Consider the following 23,523-nt stretch of genomic DNA (forward strand, 5'->3'; position numbering starts at 1 on the left):
TGACATATCTGGGGCCTCTTACCCTAATTACCAGGAGCTCTGGTAGCGTAGTGCCTAAGGCACTTGACTGCTAACCAGAAAGCTGGCAGTTCAAACCCACCAGCCACTCCTCGGAAGGAAGATGGGGCAATCTACTTCCGTAGTGATACTGCCTTGGAAACCCAAGGAGGAGTTGCTATGAGTTGGGTCCGACTCGACAGCACATAACAACAACAACAACCCTAATTACCAACACTCATATGTCAGTTTGTTATACTGAGGTGGATTGCATATTGCTGTAAAGCTGGAGGCTATGCCACCAGTATTTCAGATACCAGCAGGGTCACCCACGGTAGACAGCTTTCAGTGGAGCTTCCAGACTAAGACAGAGTGGGAAGAAGGAAGGAGCATCCACTTGTCAAAGAATTGGCCAGTGAAAAACTTATGAATAGCAGTGATACACTGTCTGATATATAACTGGAAAACTTTATGAATAGCCCTGAACCACTGTCTGATACAGTGCTGGAAGATGAGCCTCTCAGGTCAGAAGGCACTCCAAACACGACTGGGGAAGAGCTGCCTCCTCAAAGTAGTGTTGGCCTTAGTAATGTGCATGGAGTAAAGCTTTTGAGGCCTCAATTTGCTGGTGTGGCATGACACAAAATGGGAAGAAACAGCTACAAACATCCGTTAATAATCAGAACATGGAATGTACAAAGTATGAATGTAGGAAAATTGGAAGGTGTCAAAAATTAAATGGAATATATAAAGATCAATATCCTAGACATTAGTGAGCTGAAATGGACTGGTTTTGGCCATTTTGAGTCAGACAATCATATGAACTACTATGCCAGGAATGACAAAATGAAGAGGAATGGCATGGCATTCATCATCACAAAGAATGTTTCAAGATCTATCCTGAAGTACAATGCTGTCAGTAATAGGATAATATTTATATGTGTACAAAGAAGACCGGTTAATACTACTATTATTCAAATTTAGGCACCAACCACTAAGGTTAAGATAAGGAAATTGAAGATTTTTACCAACTGCAGTCTAAAATTGACCAAACATGCAACCAAGATGATTATTACTAGTGATTGGAATCTGAAAATTGGAAACAATTCACAAAGAATTTTTTTTTTTGCGTATTTTTCAAGACCAATGACTTATTCATTGCAAATATCTTTTTCAACAACATACATGGCATGAACCTCACCACATGGGATACACAGGAATTAGACAGACTACATTTGTGGAAAGAGGCAATGGAGAAACTCAGTATCTTCAGTCAAAATAAGGCCAGGAGCTAACTGGAACAGACCATCAATTGCTCATATGCAAGTTCAAGTTGAAGCTGAAGACAATTAAAACAAGTCCAGGAGAGCCAAAATATGACCTTGGTTATATCCCACCTGAATTTAAAGACCATATGAAGAACAGATTTGATGGACTGAACACCAATGACCAAAAACCAAAGGAATTGTGGGATGACATCAAGAACATTACCCATGAAGAAAGCAAAAGGTTATTAAAAAACATGAAAGGAAGAAAAGACAAAAATGGATGTCAGAAGAGATTCTGAAAGTTGATCTTGAATGGAGAGCAGCTAAAGCAAATGGAAAAAATGACAAGATAAAAGAGCTGAACAGAAGATTTCAAAGAGCAGCTCAAGGAGAAAAAGTCAATTACTACAATGACGTGTGTAAAGACCTGCAGTTAGGGAAGAACATGCTCAGCATTTCTCAAGCTGAAATAATTGAAGAAAAAAATTCAAGACTTCAGTTGCAATACTGAAAGATTCTATGTGCAAAATATTGAATGATGTAGGAAGTATCAAAATAAGAATGGAAGGAATACAAAGAGTCACTGTACCAAAAAGAATTGGTCAATGTTCATCCATTTCAGGAGGTGGCATATGATCTAGAACCAATGGTATTGAAGGAAGAAGTTGAAGCAGAGTGAAGGAATTGGTGAAAAATAAGGCTCTGAGAATTGACAAAATACCCATTGAGATATTTCAACAGATGGATGCCACACTGGAGGCACTTACTCATCTATGCCAAGAAATTTGGAAGACAGCTAGTAGGTCAACTGACTGGGAGAGATCCATATTTGTACCCATTTCAAAGAGAGGGGATTCAGTAGAATATAGAAATTGTTGAACAATATCATTAATATCATACACAAGTAAAATTTTGCTGAAGATAATTCAAAAATGGTTGCAGCAGTATATTGACAGGGAACTTCCAGAAATGCAAGCTGGATTCAGAAGGGGATGTGGAATGAAGGATATCATTGTTGATGTCAGATGGATCTTGGCTGAAAGCAGAGAGCAATTTTCCACAATGTAATAGCTCTATTCCCACTTCCTCCCCATAGTAACCTCTTTCCTGAGTCCTTCCCTCCCATGCACTCCTGCCCCTTGAGCTGTCCCTCTGTGCATACACTGTCCTTCTGTTCTCCCACAATTTATCTCTCCAAGGAGTGTATCTACCTAATGTAAATGTTCAGCTCATATGTCTATCTTTTATTTGGCTGGAAGCCAGAGGAGTGAGTTCAATTCCAGACCTGATGGGCAGCTAGGGGCCACAGTCTCAGGGGTTTCACCAGGCTCTATCAGACCGGCAAGTCTGGTCTTCCTTTTTCTTTTTTTTTTTTTTTTTATGATTTTGAGTTTTGTTCCATATTTTTCTCCCATTCTGTACAGGATCTCCTAAACAGATCCCTCTCCGAGTGGTTGGCAGTGGTAGCCAGGCACCATCTATTTCTTCTGGTCTCATGGTCATATTAGGCTGAAGATCGCATGGTCTACCAGTCCCTTGGACTAATTGTTTCCATGCATCTTTCATTTTCTTGATTCTTCTTTACTCAGAATGAGGAGAGAACCATCATTGCATCTAGATGGCTGCTTGCAAGCTTTTAAGATCCCAGTCGCTACTCACCAAAGTAGGATGTGGAACAATGTTTTTGTGTAGTATGTTATACCAATTGAGCTTGATGTACCCTGGCACGATGGTCCCAAGCTCACAGGTCCAACTACTACTTGCTCCCTCCAGGTAGTTGGCTGTGGCCAAGAAGTAACCACAGCCTTGTCCCTTGTCAGCTCTACTGTATACCTGGACATTCTTATAGAATATATTTGTATAAATATGCTTGTAGAAACATCTGTCAACCCTATACATAGTCATGGGCACACAACCCCCTGACTAGACATATCTGATCATTCAGCCTGCCTACCCATCTATCCACCTGTAGATCAATGTTGCAAAAGATCTCTTTAAAGTGTTGAAGAGCAAAGATGTCTCTTTGAAGACCAAGGGTGCACCTAACCCAAGCCATGACATTTTCAATAACCTCATTTGCATGTTAAAGATGGACAATGAATAAGAAAGACTGAAGAAGAGATGATGATTTTGAGTTGTAGTGTTGGTGAAGAACACTGAAAGTACCATGGATTTCCAGAAGAACTAACAAATCTGCCCTGGAAGAAGTACAGCTGGAATGCTTCTTGGGAATGAGAATGGCCAGCTTCGAATCACCTACTTTGGTCATGTTGTCAGAAGGGACCATTCCCTGGAGAAGGATATCATACTTGGTAAAGTGGAGGGTTGGCAAAGAGGGGCAAAATCTTCAATTAGATGGATTGACATAGTGGCTGCAATGATGGGCTCAGGTATAGCCAGGATTGTGAGGATGTCACAGGACCAGGGAGTATTTTATTCTGTTGTGCACAGGGTCTCTATGAGTGACACCTGACTTGAGAGCACCTAAAAACAACAACTCTAATCAAGAAGCCCCAGTGGTGCAAACAGTTAAGCACTCAGCTGCTAAAAGGTTGGTGGGTTCAAACTCCTCCAATGGCTCTGGAGGAAAGACCTGGTGATCTGCTTCCATAAAGATTACAGCCAAGAAAACCCCATGGAGCTCTATTCTGTCACATGGGTCACTGAATAGGAATCAACAGCAACTAACAATCACCACTCTACTAATTAATTAAAACATAAAACAATTCTCTCACTCTGTCTTCTTACACTGGTTTATTTTTCTTCTTCGCACTTTTCACTATATATTCTTTTGTTTATTGTGTCTCTGTCAATGTAATATAAGCTCCCTGAGCATGGGGAATATGTCTTGTTCATTGGTGGATTCTAAGAGTCTAGAATAGTATCTGGCATATATTAGAATTTTATTTCATTTGTTGAATAAATGAATAAATCATTAGCTGAAGATTGTTGTTGTTGTTAAGTGTCGTGGAGTTGGCCCTGACTCACAGCGACCCCTCCTTGGGTTTCTGAGGTGGTATCACTACAGAAGTAGATTGCCCAACCTTCCTTCCAAGGAGTGGCTGGTGGGTTTGAACGGCCAGCCTTCTGGTTAGCAGTCAAGTGCCTTAGGCACTATGCTACCAGAGCTCCTTAGCTGATGATATCACCCCACAATGTAAGCACTACATACATACTCCTTGTTGTTAGTTGTCCTTGAGTTGGCCCCTGACTCATAACGACCCCATACACAATGTAATGAAATGAAATGTTGTCTGGTCTGACACTATCTCCATGATCGGTTGTAGATCTGACTCTTGAGATCCACAGAATTTTCACTGGCTGAGATTACCAGGCCTTTCTTCTTAGTCAAAGTCTGAAAGCTCTGCTGAAACCTCTGTAACTGTTTATAGTGGTTTGGGTGAAAGTTTACTGAGCAAATTCATTTTCTATTCAACAGTCCAGGCACATGCTGTTTCATGACATTGACTGCAATCTCCACAATATAACAGCTTTCTTCTTACTTCTTTCCCTGTGGTTACCTTTTCTGTTTCCTTCTTTCCTATGCATTACTGCTCTCTGAGTTTTCTCCCTGTCCAAATGCTGCCCTTTTGATCTCCTATGGTTGATCTAAGGAGTGTACCTAGCTGGTGCAATTGTTCATCTCATAGGCTTATTTTGTGGCTGAAGATTAAGCCTTGGGAGTGAGTTCAATTCAACACGTGAAGGGTGACTAGGGGCCATAGTCTCGAGGGTTTCACCAGTCTCTATCAGACCAATAAGGCTGGTCTTTTTTTTTTATGATTGAGTTTTGTTCCATATTTTTCTCCCACTCAGTCCAGGGTCTCCAATTCTGATCCTTTTCCAAGTGGCTAGCATTAGTAGCTGGGCACTATCTAGTTCTTCTGGTCTCAGGGTTGCATAGGCTGAGGTTCCCATTGTCCACTAGTCCCTTGGACTAATTTTTCCATGTGTCTTTGATTTTTTTCACTCTTTTTTGATCCACATGCAGACCAACCATTGCATCTAAGATGGCCACTTACAAGTTTTTAAGACTCCAGTCACTACTTAACAAAGCAGGATATAGAACAATGTTTTTGTATACTATGTTATACCCAGGAGCTCTCGTAGCGTAGTGCCTAAGGCATTTGACTGCTAACCAGAAGGCTGGCAGTTTAAACCCACCAGCCACTCCTCAGAAGGAAGTTTGGGCAATCTACTTTCATAATGATACTGCCTCAGAAACCCAAGGAGGGGTCGCTGTGAGTCAGAGACAACTCAAAAACACAACAGCATGTTATACCCATCAGGCTTGAAGTCCTCCATGACCACAGTCCCAAGCCCACAAGCCCAGGGTGTTTGGTTGTACCTAAGAAGTTACCAGAACTTGGCCCCCTGTTCACTCTATTACATATATGGACATTTTTATAACACATACAAATATGTATATAGATGTATCATCTGCCAAACCTATGTATGATCATGGGTATATTCCTATTCACCTACCCATATCTGATCATTTTGCCTACTTGTGTTATGTTTATGTGTCAACTTGGTTGGGCCTAGTTGAGTGGCTAGGTAGCTGGATGTAGTAGTACCCATGATGAGACTGGTAATCAACTCCATGGTGGAATCTACTGTGAGCAGCTGAGTAGCTGCCTTTGGATATGTGGTCTGCTTTCTTTCTGTATATAAGCAGCAGCTTTGGGAATGTTCTCTAGCCTATGGCACACATGGACCCTGTATGTGGCTGTGTTGTTGCTTAGCAGCCTGCCATGTTCTGCTGACCTTGGGACTTACAATGGACTTAAGTTAATGGCCTGCTGCGTGGTCTGATAATATTGGGACTGTGCCTTTTTACTTGTCAACCTTGGGGCTTCTCAGCCGCAGCAGGTCTGAGTGAAGAAACACCTCTAGCTCCAGTGGGCTGGGAGCAGGAAGCAGAGCTGGACCCCAAAGTTGAGGGGCTTTCACCCAGGCCCTAGAGTGTGGCACTTTGAACTTGGACTTAAAACCTCCAAATTGTAAGAATAAACTCCTATTTGTTAAGGCCATCCCATTTGTGGTACATTTCTTGTCAGAGCGGCACTAGGTAACCAGAACACTACCCACAGGTTAATGTTTGTTATTACTGATAATGCAGTATTGTGTATGTAACAATATTTACCTCTTGTGCACCTCTGCTGTGTTATTATACTGATCTCCTTTCAGTATATTACCTTTCCCTTTGATCAAATCAATACGTATCTCTTACATAGCTAGCAATTTTCACTTCACTTCCTTCCCATCTCTGACAACCAACAGTTTCCTTCCATGTGTAAACTTTTCCTTGATTTTCTGTAGTAGTGGACTTGTTCATACGTTTTTGTCCTTCTGTGATTGACTTATGCCACTCAGCTTAATATCCTCCAAGTTCATCCATGTCATGAGGTGTTTCATGGATTCTTCATTATTCTTTAGTGTTGCACAGTATTCCATTGTGTGTATGTACCATAGTTTGGATATTTATTCATCCCTTGATGGGCACTTAGGTTGTTTCCATCTTTTTGTGAATAGTGTTGCAATGAACATGGGTGTGCATATATTTGTGTTCCGGCTCTCATTTAGGATATACCTAGTAGAGGCATTGCTGCTAAACAGAAGGCTGGTGGTTCAAACTCATCAGCCACTCCTCGGAAGGAAGATGGGGCAATCTACTTCCACAGTGATACTGCCTCGGAAACCCAAGGAGGGGTCGCTATGAGTTGGGTCTGGCTCAATGGCAAATAACAACAACAACAACAACAAGGATGCACCGTACCATTTTCCAGTGCTGAAACATATTTAGCATCACAACACACAAGCCTCCACTGACAAGACAGGTAGTGGCCGTGCTTGAGGTGCATCGGCTAGTATCGAACCTGGTCTCCAGCATGGAAGGCAAAAAGTCTGCCACTGAGCCACCATTGCCCCGTACATAATACTTGGTCAGTTGTAATTTGGGCTGCATGTCCTTTCCGCCCAACTTATTCTAGGTTTTACAGTTCTTTAGTACATTGCATGTAGTTGAAGCAGGCCTTTGTAACTTTTAAGACATTGGCATAGATAAAGTAACACCCTTGGTGGAAAGTGAAGAATTCTAGATTTAGTAAACTCTAGGGGTGATGGACTAAGGGGAGGAATGTGTACTAAGTGCTTCTTTGTTTCATTAGCTCTACTCCTAAGATCTCTACCATTTGGTCAAACAATCTGACCCTTTCATCTTCATTGGTAGTCAGAGATGTTAAATGCATTGTGAGCAGCTTAAATGTTACCTCTGCAGATCTAAGGACAGTAAAATACTGGAAGATGGTTCTTTTGCATGTCACATCCAGTATCAATCAGGAGGCACTGAATTCCCATCAAAGTTAGGGGGTACTCACCTAATAACTCAAGGAATTTTTTCATACTCTGGGACATCTGAAAAGGCACTATGAGAAGGCTGATTTGGGACCAGACTAGTCCTGAAAGTCTAGTCTAGGCGGCAGTTAGACTGACTCCTGGTGTGATGGCCTAAAGAAGATTGCTGAGTCTCCTCTCCTCTCTCCCCTCATTACCCTATTCTCCACTAGCATTACTGTTACTGCTGCAACAGCTTTCTTTTCTAGTCTCTAGTCTCTCCCTCCTCTATTCTATTTACCATCACTCTATGAAATTTACAAAAAGATCCATTTCATCTGGTAATCCTCAACTAAAAAGAAAACAAAGTTACCCAAACCTTCCAATGTCCTAATGCTTACAATTCCACAGCCTGGAGTTCAAGACATTCCACAATTTGATCTGCTCTTCTAATCGTGTCATCATCATTTACTATCACCACCCTTCGGGGGCCCTTTATTTAAGGCAGGTTGGTTTACCTTCATATATACCATACTCAACTAATTTCCACATTTTGATGACACTGACTTTCTGTGGGGCAAACACTGAGCATATTCAGAGAATTATCTTAATCATACACATCCTTCAAGATCCAAATGAAGTTTGTTCTCTTCAAGGTCTTCCTCTACCATTTCTTGGCTTCCTTTTGCAGTAAACTTTTACTAAACTCACTGTCCATACCATTCATTTTGCTGTTTTGAAATTTAATCTAATTCTCTTATGTTTTTGTCTTTGTCATGTGTGTATCTTACACCAAATAGTAAGCTCTTGGTGCAGGTGTCTCAAGGAATTTCTAGTCCCATTTGTTTTTCAATCAAATTAAAAACCTACTGTCAATTATTCCGATGCACAGCGACACTGAAGTACAGAGTAGAAGTACCCCATGGGATTTCTAAGGCTGTAAATCTTTACGGAAACAGACTGCCACATCTTTCTTCCCCAGAGCAACTGGTGTGTTTGAACTGCTGATCTTTTTAATAGCAGTTGAGCACTTAACCACTGTCCCACCATAATCCATAATTAATTGAACCAGAAGCACTTGTGAATTTTCTTCACATATAAGGATGTCCATCCTACATTAAGGGTAAAATAGAACTATGTTATGGTTGTTGTTGTTGTTATGTGCCGTCGAGTCGGCCCTGACTCATAGCGACCCCTCCTTGGGTTTCCGAGGCAGTATCACTACGGAAGTAGGATTGCCCAACCTTCCTTCCAAGGAGTGGCTGGTGGGTTTGAACTGCCAGCCGTCTGGTTAGCAGGCAAGTGTCTTAGCCACTATGCTACCAGAGCTCCCATATTATGGTAGTATCATATAATAACCTTCAGAATTTACTTCTTACTGATCTTTCCCCATCTACAGCAAAGAAGAGTGAAGAAAATCAAAGACTCATGGAAACATTAGTCCAAAGGACTAATAGATCATGTGAACTCCAGCCTCCATTACCCTGAGACCAGAAGAATTAGATGGTACCCTAGCTACCACTGCTGACTGCTCTGAAGGGATCACAGTAGGAGGTCCTGGTTAGAATGAGAGAAAAATGTGCAACAAAGCTCAAAATAATAATTAAAAAGACCAGGCTTACTGGTCTGATAGAGACTGGTAAAAGCCCCTACAAGCCTGGAACTGAACTCACTCCCATGGCTCAACTTTCAGCCAAATGATAGGCCTATAAAGTAAACATTAACAGCAGGGAGGTATGCACTCCCTAGAACAACCAACCATATGAGATCAAAAGGGCAGCATTTGCTGAGGGATAAAGCTCAGAAAGTAGGAAGGGATAGGAAAGGAAGATGAATGGAAATGGTAAACACAGAGAGGAAGTAAGATGAGTGCTGTTACATTGTGAGAATTGTGATCAATATTATGACTCAAAATAAGTATGAATTGTTAAATGCAAAACCAATCTGTCCTGTAAACTTTCACCCAGATTACAATAAAAAGTTTAAAAATTAAAGAAAAAAATTTAGTTCTGTATATGAATAAATATTTAGCAGTAGAAAGATATACTTTCCTTCCTTGTTTTATTATTTTGTATTTCTAAACTGTACTTTTGAATTCTGTGTTAGAGGACTATGGCCTATTACCTCCAAGTAGAAACTAATGAATTAATTTATGAATACTGAAAATAAGAAAAAAATAAATTTTAATTAATTGTTCTTCTGTGAAAATGGCTTAGAATTCATGTAGTATTTTTAGACTTTAATCTGGACTTGTCAGAGATGTCAAAGGACATCTGGGTCCTTCAGAAGCTGTAGCATCAATACCTAAAAAGTCAGTGGGAAGAGGTTCTGGGGTCAGCAGAATACTCTAATTGAGTACCATGTATTGAGCACAATTATACTAAGCAAGTGACTTGTACAAAGTATTAGTGAAAGCACAACATTCAGCTTTTAAGAGTTAAAGTGGGGAGGTGCTACTGAGTAGTAAAGAAATGCTAAGATGCCAGCCTAGTTTACATTATTTATAGAATGGAGAATGTTCTCAGCTAAGTACCGAAGGGAAAAAAACAAACAAACAAAAAAACCTGGTTCAGAAAGGCAGAACTGCAACCAGAGCCAAGATTTACAAACTCTATGACCACCATGTTCAGATAAGAACAGCAAACATTTATTTATTACAAAGCATATTTCCCAAACTAAAACTTACCTATTAGCACTTTTGTACCATGTTCAGATAAGAACAGCAAACATTTATTTATTACAAAGCATATTTCCCAAACTAAAACTTACCTATTAGCACTTTTGTATCAGTCTGACTTTATTTTTTTAAAGACCTTAAACATGCAGTCTATATAAAAATAAGTAAAATTGCCAAACTTTTAAGAAACCAGATGCTAACGCTGGATGCTATCTATATATTTTTGGACCAATCAATGTTTTTAAGAGATGGAGATACTGGTACTTTTCTAGTAAAAGAAATATTTACACATCTCACCAATAATAGCAGCACAGAGCATCTCATATAAAAACACAATGTCATTAAAAAAGCAAACAGGAATCCTGGAAGAGAAAAGAAACTGTAGTTTGAATAAAATTAACTGTCCCCAGAGACTTTTCCCATTATTGTTTAGGACACAGACAATCCTTCCCATCTGCACCTTACCCCAACAGGTTTGTGTTAATATAAATGTCTAATTGCTAAGTATCAAATTAAAACATTACTTACAATCCTTTCTTAGTTCTACAACTTTCTTCTCTTAGCAAATATCAGTTTCTTAAGATGACTTGCTTTTGTAAGTTCCACAGTGCCAACATATTCCAATTATAAATTTATTATTCACACAATTATTTCATAATTAATAATATAAAACATTTCTCTAAAGGAATTTAATATACATTCAATGTAGCCTAGTTTTGTTACTTTGAAAAAAAAAAAAAAAAGAAAAGAAGCACTCAATTAGTTTTCTGAATTCACTTCTCCAGAAGACCAGTCCTTAAGGATTTCTGGATTCTGGCTATGTTAGCATCCAAAGCTGCAAGGCCATTCCTGAAGTCTTGTTCATCATGAGACGTAAACGTTGATAAAGAAGAGATACTCCAGTCAGACATCAGGTCAGAATTTAAAAAACTACCATCAGAGACAGTATTGCCTTTCATTTCAAGGCTGTTGCTTTGACAAGCTGAGGGGCCACGGCATACAACCTGTTCCTGTGACTCCTCAGTGGTGGCCGGGATCTTACCAATTGCTTCCTTTATTTCCTTGAGGAGCTGCCTGTCTTCCATATCAGCTGTTGTGGGAAGTTTTTCAGGTGCATCTTCTGCTTCCTTTTCTGAAGAGGAACAAACTATAGGTGCACATAGTTTCTTTTCCTTTTCAGAGACAAACCCACCGTTGGTGATTGGCTGGGGTGTAGCTACATTTTTCTGTGGCTGGGGGGATATTCTCTTAGATAGCAGTGAATTCTTTTTAGGGGTGCTTCTAACAAAAGGAATGTAAATTGTATCATCCAAATTACACTCATCCTCTGTCAAAGTCTTAGTTTCGCTCTTCTCTTCAAAACCCTGTTTAGAAATGGCAGAAATAATTCCAGGGGCTGATACTTCCTCCACACTCTTAGTGTTACTATGTTGCAAGACTTTGGCGGGCAGAACATTTTCATAGGGTCTATCTGGCACCATATTTTCCTCATTTTTAACTGTAGAAAGGGGTTCTGAATGTGTAAAAATGTGTTCTGTTTCTAACTTACTTAGGTAGCTCATTATGGAAGTGTGAGTAGGGATCGGGTCATGCCGAAGTTGTTTTTCATGAATGTTCAGAAGTGATTTGGTAAGGTTATTCCCAGGCTTGCAGCAAGCACTGTCCACACTAAGATCTGAGAGAAGCTTTGCCATACTGCTCTGTAAAGTTCTGTTAAGAAGAATTCAGTACACTAATTATTATTATTTTTTTTACCTGTTTCTTTATTTATGTACAACTCATCTTAAAAAAAAAGCAAAGTGCCTGGTGTTTAATTTGGAATCAAGCAATTAAAAGCACAAAATCCTAGAATATGCTTTGGCAAGGTCTATTAAAATAACGAATGATAAAAAGTCGTGGTCAACATCAAATCTAATATTTTATTTAACAACAGAGAATTAGAAATTTTTTTCTTTTAAGATACAAGGATGCTTTATTCTATAGAAACACTGAAAAACAAACCTTAGAGTTAAAAATTTGCCCAACATAGATTGGCTAAGGTACAGAAAAGCAAAATGGAAAATACACAACTTTTTCTTAATGAATTCTGTTAGAAATCAAATTATTTCTGCCCATACATATGAAAAGGACATGTCTAGTGAACAATACTCAGGGAAAAAAGGATGGTTAGAGATAATTATCTGGCATAATTAGTAGTAAGTATCAGCTTAGATACCAGGAAAAATGTAATATGAGGAAAACACACAGGGTTTGAGTTGAGTCAGAAATGGAATCAAATCTTAGCACCATCACTACCTGTGATCTTAGGCAAGTTACTTACTAGCCTTTCTGAATCTCAATTTCCCCAACTGTCAAATGAAGCCACCTACTTCAGAATTACAATGACATTTAAATAAGATAAAATAATAAGATATAAGGGTAAAGTGCTTAACACAAGATTTAGGCTAAATAAATATTCATTTGATGGCAGCTTTCATTAGTAAGTTCTATTAAAGGCATTTAATAACAAGCCTTTATAGTCTTTTTGAATTGAATCACATATGTTCTTACAAATGAGTAAGAAAATGATAAATATCACTTTTAAAAACATACAGAGAACACCAACTGGTAATTCACAGAAAAAGAATTATACTTTTAATTAGAGAAATTCAAACTTAAAGATTTTTTTTTTTCAGCCTAACGAATTCACATAATAAAATAATAATATCTATGGTTAGAGAAGCTTAGAGAGGTAAGTACTGCTACTGGGAGGGAACACTTTCTTAAGAACAGGCAATACATGTCAGAAATCTTAAAGACTTCTCTATCCCACACCATTTACCCCCAAATTTTAATTTTCAGGAATTTAGTCTACTAATCTTACAGAAAGATGTTGTGTCCAAAGTTATATTTACAAATATATTATTTGTAATAGAAAATAGACACAATCTCCATCTTCAACTCCATGAAATTGATTTAGGTAAATTAATGGTATAACTACATCATAACCATATGTAGTCATTTTGTAAAGAATATTTATTGATAGTGAAATAATTATATAAGGCTAAATTAAAAAGAGCAAGCCATAGATAATATGGATATAATATGTTTTTTTATAAAAATAGTCACACATTTATCAGCTACTAAAAGGAAACCTCTATACTAAGTCAGCAGTGATTTTATCTCTGGATATACGAATGAGTGATTTTTTTCCTACAAAAGGAAGCAATTTTTTTTTTCCCCAACTCAACTCATTCTCATCTTAAACATGCTGTGTCTTGATTTCTGATTGCTCTTCAAATGACAATGGCTTATACCACTTCTTTCCATACTTCTTTCAAAAAGGAGCTCTGGTAGCATAGTGGCTAAGACACTTGCCTGCTAACCAGACGTCTGGCGGTTCAAACCCACCAGCCACTCCTTGGAAGGAAGGTTGGGCAATCCTACTTCCGTAGTGATAACTGCCTTGGAACCCAAGGAGGGGTCGCTATGAGTCGGGGCCCACTCGATGGCACATAACAACAACAACAATGAGCTATTATTAAAATAAACATACCAGAGGAAGATATCATTAAAGGAATACTGTAATGAATAATGACTCACTAATTGTAGCGTAGTGCCTAAGGCACTTGACTGCTAACCAGAAGGCTGGCGGTTCAAACCCACCAGCCATTCCTCGGAAGGAAGGTTGGGCAATCTACTTCCGAAGTGATACTGGCTCAGAAACCCAAGGAGGGGTCTTTATGAGTTGGATCCAACTGGACGGCACATAACAACAATAATAATCAGGAGTCACAGGGTGGCAGTTAACATACTCAGCTGCTAACTGGAAGCTTGGAGGTTGGAGTCTACCCAGAGGTACCTCAGAAGAAAGCCCTGACAATGTACTTCTAGAAAATCAGCCGCTCAAAATCCTACGGAGCACAGTTCTGTTCTGACACACAGGAGGCTTTCCTGAGTCAGGAATGACTCAAAAGCAACCTTTTTTAAAAATAAATAAATAAATAAATTTGCTGAGACTATCTATATTGGAATTTTTAGTTTTTACTTTTTTAGCAGAGGAATACTTATATTGAGGTTTCTTCCCAGACTGAAATAGAAATATTACCTTTTCTGTAGACAATATCAGAAATAAAGAAAGGAAAGAAGAGACAATGATATTAATGAAGGCTTAATCTTTGGAAATTAATAGCAATTTTAAGCTTCTGATGTAAACAAAACGTGACTCACCATCATCTTTGAAATTAAAAGAAAACTCTGTAAGCAGAGATGAGAGTATGTCAAATTTTTAGAGGAAGTAATACATACTGTGGACATGTTATCAAGAGGGACCAGTCCGTGGAGAAGGACATCATGCTTGGTAAAGTTGAGGGTCAGTGAAAAAGAGGAAGACCCTCAATAGGACGGATTGATGCAGTGGCTGCCACAGTGGGCTCAAACATAGCAATGACTGTGAGGATGGCACAGGACCAGGCAGTGTTTTGCTCAGTTGTACATAAGGTCACCATGAGTCAGAGCTGACTAGAAGGCACCTAAATACAACAACTAGGTATTTTTTAGGCTATTTATAAAAATATACTCACTTAAATAACTAGCAGCACATATAAAGCACTCTCAGAAATTATTAGAGGAACATTTGCTATTTACAGAAAATACATTAATTTTCTCACATTTTAATAGTTTTATAATATTAGTTGCAGTGAAATCTAAAAGTAATGATAAATATTTTAAAAATATTGATGACTGGAGAAGGAAGAGAAAAATTTATTTGGACATTTCTTTAGACCTTGTATTTGTATGTTCTGGGTCATTAACCCTCCCCAGCTAAGTCTGAAAAAAGCATTTATACATTTTATGAAATGTGTTATTTAAGAGATTTAAAACACGTGTACAAAAAGCATACATCTTTCTGATTGAATGCACTTATGAGTACAGGTAAGAGGAATGGGGATTTATTTGTATTGTCTGAAGCTGCTGCTTTATCCTCTAATGTTAAAAAGTAAAATGAAAGTGGGCACACCAGCCATAATACTAGAGATATTCCCAATGAGATATTGTTGAATTGCACAGGGTCTCACCAAATATACTATAAATCACCAACATGGATGTACGTAGATACTCTGAAGCTCAAAGCAGTGTTTTAAAATTTTTTATTTAAATGACAAAACAAAAATTGCCTTTGATGGGTACACTTAGTTAGCATTTTAAAGTTATTACTGAATTTCAGAAAATGTAGGGGTGGTACTAAACCCAACATAAGACACTGTGCTAAGTCTACTCAGTAAGTTTCTATAACAACTTAGAGAGTCCAGGTACTCTGATTCTCAGGTGAGCTAGCAGTCAAGAGGTAGGCTTTATACCTAGCATAAAAAGAAAAGTACCGAACAATAATTCTTTAGAGTCTTATGGATTAAAAAGTCTGTAACAGTTCAAATATAGTATTTTCTAAAAGCAGGTAGCATATAAGAATTAATGACTTTTTCAGTTCCTATAATTCTATTGTTAGGGTAAATGTTAAGAAAAAGAAGCTTCCAGTTACAAGGAAATATTTATTTATTCCTAATAAACACAGGAAAAGACTTGGTGCTATTTTAAAAGAATGAACAAGTACTGAGTATCATCTACAAAGGTAAAAGAATCCTTTAATAACAGGTCATCTTCACTCAGAATCACTGTCTTTTTCAAAACAGGAAGTTATGTACAGCTGAAGAGGGAATCAGAAGTCCTGGCTCAGGTCCCAGCTCAGGCACCAACTAGCTGAGAAAGCCACGTAAGTCGCTTGATTTCTTTCAGCTTCCATTTATACCCATTTTTTAGAACAGTTACACTTTCACTTACTCTGAAAGACTGTTCTTATGTTTTTGTTATCAACTTTCTTAGTAAATATACCACACATGTTGAATTGCATTTAGTTGAATTTATCTTTAAAGAAAAAAAAAAAAAAGATCTCTGCTACCATTATTGAATATTTTGATCAAAAATTCTATAAAAGAGGTCCAGTCAAAAGGGGGAAAATACAAAACAGAATTCCACATTCTCACAGAATCCAGACTTTCTAGAGTCACTGAGCTGGATGAACCCCCACAACTACTGCCCTGAGATAATCTTTAAACCTTAAACCAAAAATGTTGTCATTGTTGTTATGTGCCATCAAGTTGACTCTGACTCACAGCAACTCTGTATGTAATCTTTATAGGAGCAGACTACCAGGTCTTTTCTCCTGTAGAGCTGCTGGGTGGGTCTGAATCATCACCCTTTTGGTTAGTGGTTAAGCACTTTACTATTGCACCACCAGGGCTCTTTAAACCAAATAATACTTTAGCTTAATTTAGGAGGTCTGGTGGCACTGTGGTTAAAGCACTGGCTGCTAACCAAAAAGTCAGCGGTTCAAACCCACCAAGTACTCCACAGCAAAAGATGAGATAGTCCGCTCCCATAAAGATTTATAGCCTTGGAAACCCTATGGGACAGGTTCTATTCTTTCCTATAGGCTTACAATGAGTCTCAATCATCTTGACGGCAGTGGGGTTTTTTTTTTTTCTTTCTTTCTTTTTAATATGCCTTGAGCATTGTGCTCTTTTAAATAATTATCTATATGGGATATAATTGACAGCAGCAACCTCAAGTATTAGAGAGTAAACAGAAGATTTCAAAGAGCAGCTCAAGAAGACAAATTCAATTATAATGAAATGTGCAAAGACCTGGAGTTAGAAAACCAAAAGGGAAGAATATACTCAACATTTCCCAAGCTAAAAAGAACTGAAGAAAATATTCAAGCCTTGAGTTGCAATACTGAAAGATTCTAGAGGCAAAAACTTGAATGATGCTGGAAACATCAAAAGAAAATGGAAAGAATATACAGAGTCACTGTACCAAAGAGAACTGGTTGATGTTCATCTATTTCAGGAGGTGGCATATGATCATGCACCAATGGTATTGAAGGAAAAAGTTGAAGCTGTGCTGAAGGAATTGGCAAAAAACAAGCCTCCAGGAATTGACAGAACAGCTATTGAGATGTTTCAACAAACAGATGCAGTGCTGGAGGCACTTACTCATCTACACCAAGAATTTTGGAAGATAGCTACTTGGCCAACTGACTGGAAGAGATCCATATTTATACCCATTCCAAAGAAAGGTGATCCAACAGAACATAGAAATTATCGAAAAATATCACAAATATCACAGGCAAGTAAAATCTTGCAAAGATGATTCAAAAACAATTGTAGCAGTATATTGACAAGGAACTTCCAGAAATGCAAATTGAATTCAGAAGAGGATGTGAAACAAGGAATAACATTGCTGATGTCAGATGGATCTTGGTGAAAGCAAAGAATACCAAAAAGATGTTGACTTGTATTTTATTGACTATGCAAAGGCATTTGATCATGTGGATCATAACAAATTATGGATAACATTGAGAAGAATGGGAATTTCAGAACATTTAACTGTGCTCATGAGGAACCTGTACATAGACCAGGAAGCTATACTTCAAACAGAACAAGGGGACACTGCATGGTTTAAAATCAGAAAGGGAGTATGTGAGGGTTGTATCCTTTCACCATAATTATTCTATCTGTATGCTGAGCAAATAATCTGAGAATCTGGACTATCTGAAGAAGAACATAGCATCAGGATTGGAGGCAGACTCATTAACAACTCATGATATGCAAAGGACACAACCTTGCTTGCTGAAAGTGAAGATGACTTGAAGCATTTACTGATGAAGATTAAAGACTATGGTTTGCAGCATGGATTACATCTCAACATAAAGAAAATGAAAATCCTCACAACTGGACCAATAAGCAGCATCACAATAAACAGAGAAAAGACTGAAGTTGGCAAAGATTTCATATTACTTGGTTCCACAATCAATACCAATGGAAGCAGCAGTCAAGATATCAGACAATGTATTGCATTGGGCAAATCTGCTGCAAAAGACGTCTTTAAAGTGCTGAAGAGCAAAGATGTCTCCTTGAAGACTAAGATGCACCTAACCCAAGCCACTGTATTTTCAATCACCTCATATGCACGTGAAAGCTAGACAATGAATAAGGAAGACTGAAGAAGAGCTGATGCTTTTGAGTTGTGTTGTTGGTGAAGAATATTAAAAGTACCATGGACTGCCAGAAGAACTAATAAATCTGTCCTGGAAGAAGTGCAGCCAGAATGAATTTTCCTTAAAAACGAGAACAGCCAGACATCGTCTCATCTACTTTGGTCATGTTGTCAGAAGACCACTCCCTGGAGAAGAATATCATGCTTGGTAAAGTGGAGGGTCAGTAAAAAAGAGGAAGGCCTTCAACGAGATGGATTGACACAGTGGCTGCAATGATGGGTTCAGCATAGCAAGGATTATAAGGCTGGCACAGGACCGGGTGATATTTCATTCTGTTTTACATAGGGTCACTATGAGTTGGAGCCGACTGGAGAGCAACTAACAACAACAACACAAACTTAGGAGGCAATGAGTTTATGCTAAAGGAGGAAGAACAGGTTGGCTAAAGAGGGTGAGAACAGCTGCACAATTTGAAGAATGTAATCAGGGTCACTGAATTGTACACGTAGATATTGTTGAACTGGTATATATTCCGCCGTGTATATTTTCAACAACAAAAACAAATTATTATTTACAAAACAAAAAAAGAAGGATGTATTTCCCAGTATAACTCTTCAAAGCACTAGAATAGGTTTTTTACCTGACAATTTGGATATTTAGCAACTAAACTGATTAAATATTTTTGTGTTCCACACAAATATATTTGGCACCTAATAAACACACAATAAATATTTGTTGAATAAATTAGTAAGTAAATGAATCCATTCATTTGTCTAATCTTCCAGGGGAAAAACAGTACAGTGTCCTTAGATTAAATTAGGCATGGAATTGTTACCAGGAATAGAAACAAACTATCTTAGCCTTAGGGTCATGCCCCATGCTGGAGGGAAAGAAAAACGAGCTAGGAAGAAAGAAGTCTCAGTTTTAGTCCCAGCTCTGTCATTAACTTTCTATTACCACTTAACTTGCATGGTCCCAATTTCCCATCTATGAAAATGCAGATATTAAGATCTTTCCTCCATAGATGAGGACAAATAAAATAATAAATATGATAGGGAGAGAAAGAGACAGAGAACTTTGAAAAAAATCAGAACACTTTATAAAGAAAACACCAGCCTCTGATTTCATTCCCATTAAGGAATTGGATTTAGGATTAAAAAAAAAAAAAAAGATTGTGAGAAGAAAACAACAAGAGAAGCAAATCCTCTGCTTCATCAGATTTTCTGCTTGGGGCTGAGAGCTATGCCCCTTAGAAGAAACTGCTCACAGTGATGCCTAAGCAACACTCATAGTGCTCCACCATGACGATTTAAACTCACTGCTGTAGAGTTGGATCTGACTCATAGCAACCCCTCCTTGGGTTGCCAATGGCAGTATCACTACAGAAGTAGATTGCCCAACCTTCCTTCCGAGGAGTGGCTGGTGGATTTGAACCTCTAGCCTTCTGGTTAGCAGTCAAATGCCTGCCTGAGGCACTGTGCCACCAGGGCTCCCCATGATGATTTGCTAGCCCTCTTTTTCTAAACTGACTGTATACCACATATACTTTCCAAATAAATATCAGTTTTATTGACATATAATTCACACACTATGAAATTCACCCTTTAAAAGTGTATAATTCAGTGTATATTTACAAAGCTGTGCAACCATCACCACAACTAATTCCAGAACATTTTCATCAACCCAAAAAGAAACCCCATACCCATCAGTAGTCACTCTCCACACCCCTTTCTCCCTCCAGCCCCTGGCAACTAATAATCTACTTGTTTCTATGCATTTGCCTATTCTGAGCATTTGATAGAAATGGAATAATACAGTATGTGGCCTTTTGTAACTGGCTTCTTTTACCATATATACTTGATAAAAACAGGGTTTTCACTCCACTTTCCTTTTGAGACCTTAGAAAGGCTCTCATATGAAGGGGCATTAAATTCCTTTATTTTGAACAAGAATGGTACAAGCCAATGTTTTGCAAACTCTAACTACAGACTAATTATAACACTAAGTGGATACAAACATTTACTGCTTTTTCCATTGTTCAATAAAAGTTTCAATGAAATTATTCCATCAAATATGAATGGAACAGTAATATTTCTATATTAACATGCATTATATAGTCATTTAAAATTTTATAAAACTAAGTTAATAAATTAAATATTATATACATATTACTATTTGATTACTAATTGTTTCTTTATCATTATAAACTAACAGTTTATAATTAAAAATGTAGGAAAAAGCACTATTTTGGAAGATCTTCTCATTAAAAATATAAGGGAGACTGATTTATATTCAGGATTGTCTTATATTTGGAACTAAACAATCCCAAGATCATTCAAAGGCATGGTCAGATCTGATGATCCTCAGGCCTAAAATAACTGCAGCTATCTCCTCTAGGATTATTATTATTATTTTATTGTGACTTGGGTGAAATTTTACAGAGCAATTTCATTTTCCATATAGCAGTTCATACACATTTTGTCTTATGACACTGACTGCAACTTCGCATAATGTAACAGCTCTCTTCCCACTTCCTCCCCATAGTTACCTGTTCCCTGCGTCCTTCCCTCCCATGCACTCCTGCTCCCGCTCCAGCTGTCTCCCTGTGCATACATTGCCCTTCTGTTCTCCCATGATTGATTTCTCCAAAGAGTGTATCTACCTGATGTAAATGTTCAGCCCATATGCTGGTCTTTTATTTGGCTGGAAGCCACAGGAGTGAGTTCAATTCCAGACCTGCAGCTAGAGGCCATAGTCTCAGTGATTTCACCAGGCTCTATTAGACCAGCAACGCTGTTTGTTTTTTAATGATTTTGCGTTTTGTTCCACATTGTTCTCCCACTTTATCCAGGATCTCCTACACAGATCCCTCTCTGAGTAGTTGACAGTGGTAGCTGGGTACCATCTAGTTCTTCTGGTCTTATGGTTATACAGGCTGTCTCCTCTAGGATTTTAAAAAGTGGTTAAAAGTCCAATTCTTAGCACATACTTCAAGAGAGCATTAAACTCTGTAAGAGCCTATCATACCAAAAATTGAGTGAGGTGATTTAATTTATTTGAGAAAACAAAACTGGTTGCTGTCAAGTCAATTCTAATTCATAGCAACCCTGTAGGACAAAGCAGAACTGCCCCATAGGGCTTCCAGGGCCATAATCTTTATAGAAGCTGACTGCCACATCTTTCTCCCATAGAGTGGCTGGTGGGTTTGAACGGCTAACATTTAGGTTCGTAGCTGAGCACTTAACCATTGTACCACCAGGGTGCTTAGTTGACAAAACACGTAACAAATTTAGAATCTTTGATTGTTAGAGAATGAAGTGATCTTAGAAGCTGCTGGAAACTGGTGAAGTAAAGAAAATGAGGTTCAAAGAGGTAAAAGTACTTATCCAAAGTCATGTATCATAATGGCCTGCTAGGCTAAGTGGTTCTCATGAGCTCTGGTAGCATAGTGGCTAAAGCACTTGACTGCTAACCAGAAGGATGGCAGTTCAAACCCACCAACCACTCCTCGGAAGGAAGATTGGGCAATCCTACTTCCGTAGTGATACTGCCTCAGAAACCCAAGGAGGGGTCGCTATGAGTCGGGGCCGACTCAACGGCACATAACAACAACAACAACAGGCTAAGTGGTTCTCATGACTTATTTCTTAGAACTCTCAATGACCTCATTCATGTCCCTAGTTTACAGCTAAAGTTTAGAGAGGTTAAATAACTTGCTCAAAGTCACACAGCTAACAAGGGGCAGAGCTGGGACTGCATCTCAGGTCTCTGTAACTTCACAGCCCAGAGCTTTTAATCACTTTGCTATATAAGCCTTCGGCTCCTCATCAGAGCCCTCTGCTGAGAATCATCTGGTTGAAAAACACATTTAGCGAGTTTGAAATTTCTAAATTAATTTAATTGGAACAGAAGAAAACATTATTGGAAATTAGCAAAAGCTTTGACCAAATAAGAGAAAAAGGGGAAAGACAATTATGTTAGTTCATAAGTACATCTAATAAAAAAATAAAACAAAACCCACTGCAGTACAGTCGATTGTGACTCATAATGACACTATAGGACAGGGCAGAACTGCCCCATACAGTTTCCAAGGCTATAAATCTTCACAGAAGGAGACCGCCACATCTTTCTCCTGCGGAGCAGCTGGAGAGTTCAAACCATCGACCTTTCAATTGGCAGCTGAGCACTTTAACCACTATACCACCAGGGCTCCTGTACCTAATAAAAGGCACAGGTTATTCCAAAAAGTCAGTATTACCTTGTTAATTCTCTCAGTTGAGTCACCTCAGCATCTCGTTGACGTAACGTTATTCCCAAGATCTGATTTTCCTTTTCAGAAGCTTCTAATTTAAACTGGGAGCTTTTCATATTGACTAAGGCTTCCTCCAATTCTAAAACATCAAAAACAAAAACAAAAAAAGTCAGCTTTCTTATTATTTTTTAAAAATGTGACCATGATTACAGTCCAAATAAATACCAATTTTCATCCTTGTTGACTCAATGTCGAATTGCTGTTTATTTTCAAGGATAGTTTGATCTTTCTCTTTGAATATACTGGCAAATTTTTTGTTTTCGTCTTTCTGGTTTTCAATCACTTTTAAGAGCTCTTCATTTTTACTCTGTAGTAACTCCTGACTCTTCAGTGACTCTTGCAATTGATTTTGTAGTGACATGTTCAATGACTGAAGAGAAAACACTGTAAGACAAAGCAAAACAAAACAAGAGATGAAATAGTTGTTTCCCTAATTTAAAAGGTACAAACCTAGAAAGATCTAGGGCTTTTTTGGTTTGTTTGTTTTTAAAGGCCTGGATTATTCTGTATTTAGCAGAGAGTTCTACCACATTCTTTTTAATGGTTATAAAAGTATATGCCCACCATTCATCTCACAAACACACCCTTGACTGAATGGTTACTATGTGTGAGGCATTGTGTTAGAATCTGGGGTTACATACAGCAGTGTACAAAACATACTTGGCCTTGCTCTCATGGAGCTGATAACAAACAAATAATTATAAACAGTAATGAATGCTTTGAAGGGAACAATAACAGAAGAGCAGAGAACAAAAAAAGAAAAGTAACTTGTGGTAACAGAAGGCTTCATAGAGGGGATGATGTGAGTTAAGGTTGTGTGTCCACTTGGCTGGGCCTGGTTTTGAGTAGCTGGGCCTCTGGATGTAGTTATTCCTCACAATGAGACTGGTAATCAACT

At 38.3% G+C, this 23,523-nt stretch overlaps 1 protein-coding gene across 1 annotated transcript in view; it reads right to left on the reverse strand.

Moving 5' to 3' along the window:
- Positions 1 to 11,051: 11,051 nt before the first annotated feature.
- Positions 11,052 to 23,523, reverse strand: part of CCDC14 (coiled-coil domain containing 14) — a 60,743-nt gene continuing 48,271 nt past the window's right edge. The window contains exons 11-13 of the mRNA XM_042782121.1: positions 22,791 to 23,009; positions 22,572 to 22,704; positions 11,052 to 11,988 (exon numbers count right to left, since the gene is read on the reverse strand). Coding sequence (XP_042638055.1) covers positions 11,052 to 11,988; positions 22,572 to 22,704; positions 22,791 to 23,009 — 1,289 coding nt within the window. The remainder of the gene's footprint in view (positions 11,989 to 22,571; positions 22,705 to 22,790; positions 23,010 to 23,523) is intronic.

Source organism: Orycteropus afer, unplaced genomic scaffold (assembly GCF_000298275.1).
Source record: "Orycteropus afer afer isolate SDZICR_OR568_19922 unplaced genomic scaffold, OryAfe1.0 scaffold00245, whole genome shotgun sequence".
NCBI classification, from domain to species: Eukaryota; Metazoa; Chordata; class Mammalia; order Tubulidentata; family Orycteropodidae; genus Orycteropus; species Orycteropus afer.